Source organism: Rhagoletis zephyria, unplaced genomic scaffold (genome assembly GCF_001687245.7).
Source record: "Rhagoletis zephyria isolate East Lansing unplaced genomic scaffold, Rhagoletis_zephyria_1.1 Rzeph_scaffold_45569, whole genome shotgun sequence".
Taxonomy (NCBI): domain Eukaryota; kingdom Metazoa; phylum Arthropoda; class Insecta; order Diptera; family Tephritidae; genus Rhagoletis; species Rhagoletis zephyria.
This window is the reverse complement of record NW_016202624.1, coordinates 1-2,370: the sequence shown is the minus strand read 5'-3', so window position 1 is coordinate 2,370 and position 2,370 is coordinate 1. Positions and strand designations below refer to the sequence as shown.

The 2,370-nt window shown below is 41.6% G+C and overlaps 1 protein-coding gene across 1 annotated transcript; it reads left to right on the top strand.

Moving 5' to 3' along the window:
- Positions 1-1,320: 1,320 nt before the first annotated feature.
- LOC108355417 (uncharacterized) lies at positions 1,321-2,337 on the top strand (the record flags this gene model as incomplete). The annotated part of the gene is made up of 3 exons (XM_017606580.1): positions 1,321-1,394; positions 1,447-1,749; positions 1,829-2,337. A coding segment is annotated over exon 3 (446 nt), but the record flags the coding sequence as incomplete, so codon positions are not given.
- Between the last annotated feature and the right edge of the window lie 33 nt (positions 2,338-2,370).

Here is a 2,370-nt window from a genome sequence, read left to right as displayed (position 1 = left end):
CTGGCTTCCCTGTTCTTGCGATGGTCTGCGATATGGGCCCATCCAACCATAAGCTTTGGAGAGACCTCGGCATCACTCCAGGTATATATTTAATTCATTAATACATTTTCTAAAGCTAGTTAACAATTAATTAGAACACCCATGGTTCACCAACCCTACTGACCCAGAGGCGAAGGTTTTCGCATTTGCGGATGCTCCGCATCTGTTGAAACTCATCCGAAATCATTTTATTGATAGTGGATTTGTTTGGAAAGACCGCATAATAACCACGCGCGCAATAGTTGATGTTATGAGGTACACATCTGTATCCGACCTATCTATAACATTCAAGGTAACAGAAGAGCACTTAGCTGTAAAAGGGATAGGTATGTTAATAATAACTATTCTATAATCTCGTAGCTAATATAATTCACGCAAAATTTCAGGCAGACAAAAGGTAAAATTGGCGACACAGTTGCTTTCTTCTAACACGACTGAAAAGCCATACTGCGCTGCTACGCTCTGGGGTTGGACATAGAAGAAGCGATTGAGACAGCTGAACTAATTCAGTTGGGGAACGATTGGTACGACGTGCTCAATTCCTCCGTTAAAACGTTCAATTATCCTGGAAAGGTAATATTTCATAAAATTAACAACTTATTATCTGCATATAATTTACTTAAAGGAACCATTTGGACGGAAGATGCAGCGGCAGCTCGAGATTTTGGGACGCATGAAAAATTTCATGTCAGATTTTATCATCCCTCGCAAAAATAGCTTACAACAATTTCAAAGGGGTGTTTTGGTAACGCACTGTTACAGTTGTACGAGTATGTGGTAGTGAAGTACAACTTCAACTACGTTGTCACACGGCGTCTAAATCAAGATTTGCTGGAGCACTTCTTCGGAAATATACGAAGCAAGGGAGGATTAAACGACCACTCTACGCCGAAGGAGTTTAGGTACAAGCTCCGACAATACATTTTAGGTAAGTTTGCCAAAAATTATCTTTTAAATGTATATTTAATTGTATATTATCCACACCTGTATACCTAATCTCAAACCAGTTTACGACATTATTCGGATCACTATCGGAAGTAGCTGACGTGTGTTATGAATGTCGCAAGGTTATGATAGCGATACGATATTTGTCGCTGACTCGTTTGAGAATAGCCCCTCTGAATTATTTTTCAGCAAGGAATGCCGAAAATCTGAACAAAACAGGCAACGTCGAGCTGGATTCTGTTGAATGGCTGAACACATCANTCTAACACGACTGAAAAGCCATACTGCGCTGCTACGCTCTGGGGTTGGACATAGAAGAAGCGATTGAGACAGCTGAACTAATTCAGTTGGGGAACGATTGGTACGACGTGCTCAATTCCTCCGTTAAAACGTTCAATTATCCTGGAAAGGTAATATTTCATAAAATTAACAACTTATTATCTGCATATAATTTACTTAAAGGAACCATTTGGACGGAAGATGCAGCGGCAGCTCGAGATTTTGGGACGCATGAAAAATTTCATGTCAGATTTTATCATCCCTCGCAAAAATAGCTTACAACAATTTCAAAGGGGTGTTTTGGTAACGCACTGTTACAGTTGTACGAGTATGTGGTAGTGAAGTACAACTTCAACTACGTTGTCACACGGCGTCTAAATCAAGATTTGCTGGAGCACTTCTTCGGAAATATACGAAGCAAGGGAGGATTAAACGACCACTCTACGCCGAAGGAGTTTAGGTACAAGCTCCGACAATACATTTTAGGTAAGTTTGCCAAAAATTATCTTTTAAATGTATATTTAATTGTATATTATCCACACCTGTATACCTAATCTCAAACCAGTTTACGACATTATTCGGATCACTATCGGAAGTAGCTGACGTGTGTTATGAATGTCGCAAGGTTATGATAGCGATACGATATTTGTCGCTGACTCGTTTGAGAATAGCCCCTCTGAATTATTTTTCAGCAAGGAATGCCGAAAATCTGAACAAAACAGGCAACGTCGAGCTGGATTCTGTTGAATGGCTGAACACATCAAACCCGCAGGTGTTGTATGGAAGCGGGGTGGTCGAAAATAGCGCACCAGATGAACAGGAAGTAGGAGAACCAGAGCCTTTGAAAGCAGAATCAGAGATTGTTGACGCTCTGAGTGTCGCTCACGCCAAATGCGATGTGCTGGAATACGATCCAGATATGCTGGAAGGCGAAACCGATATGCTGGAAGGCGACAGCAATGCGCTGCATGGGGGAACCGATGTGATACATGGCGATGCTGATGTGCTGCAAGGCGATAGAGATGTGCTGCATGGCGATGCCCTAGAATATATGGCTGGTAACGCAACTTTTACGTGGGTCGATCAGGTGTCGAAATGGTACCTTAA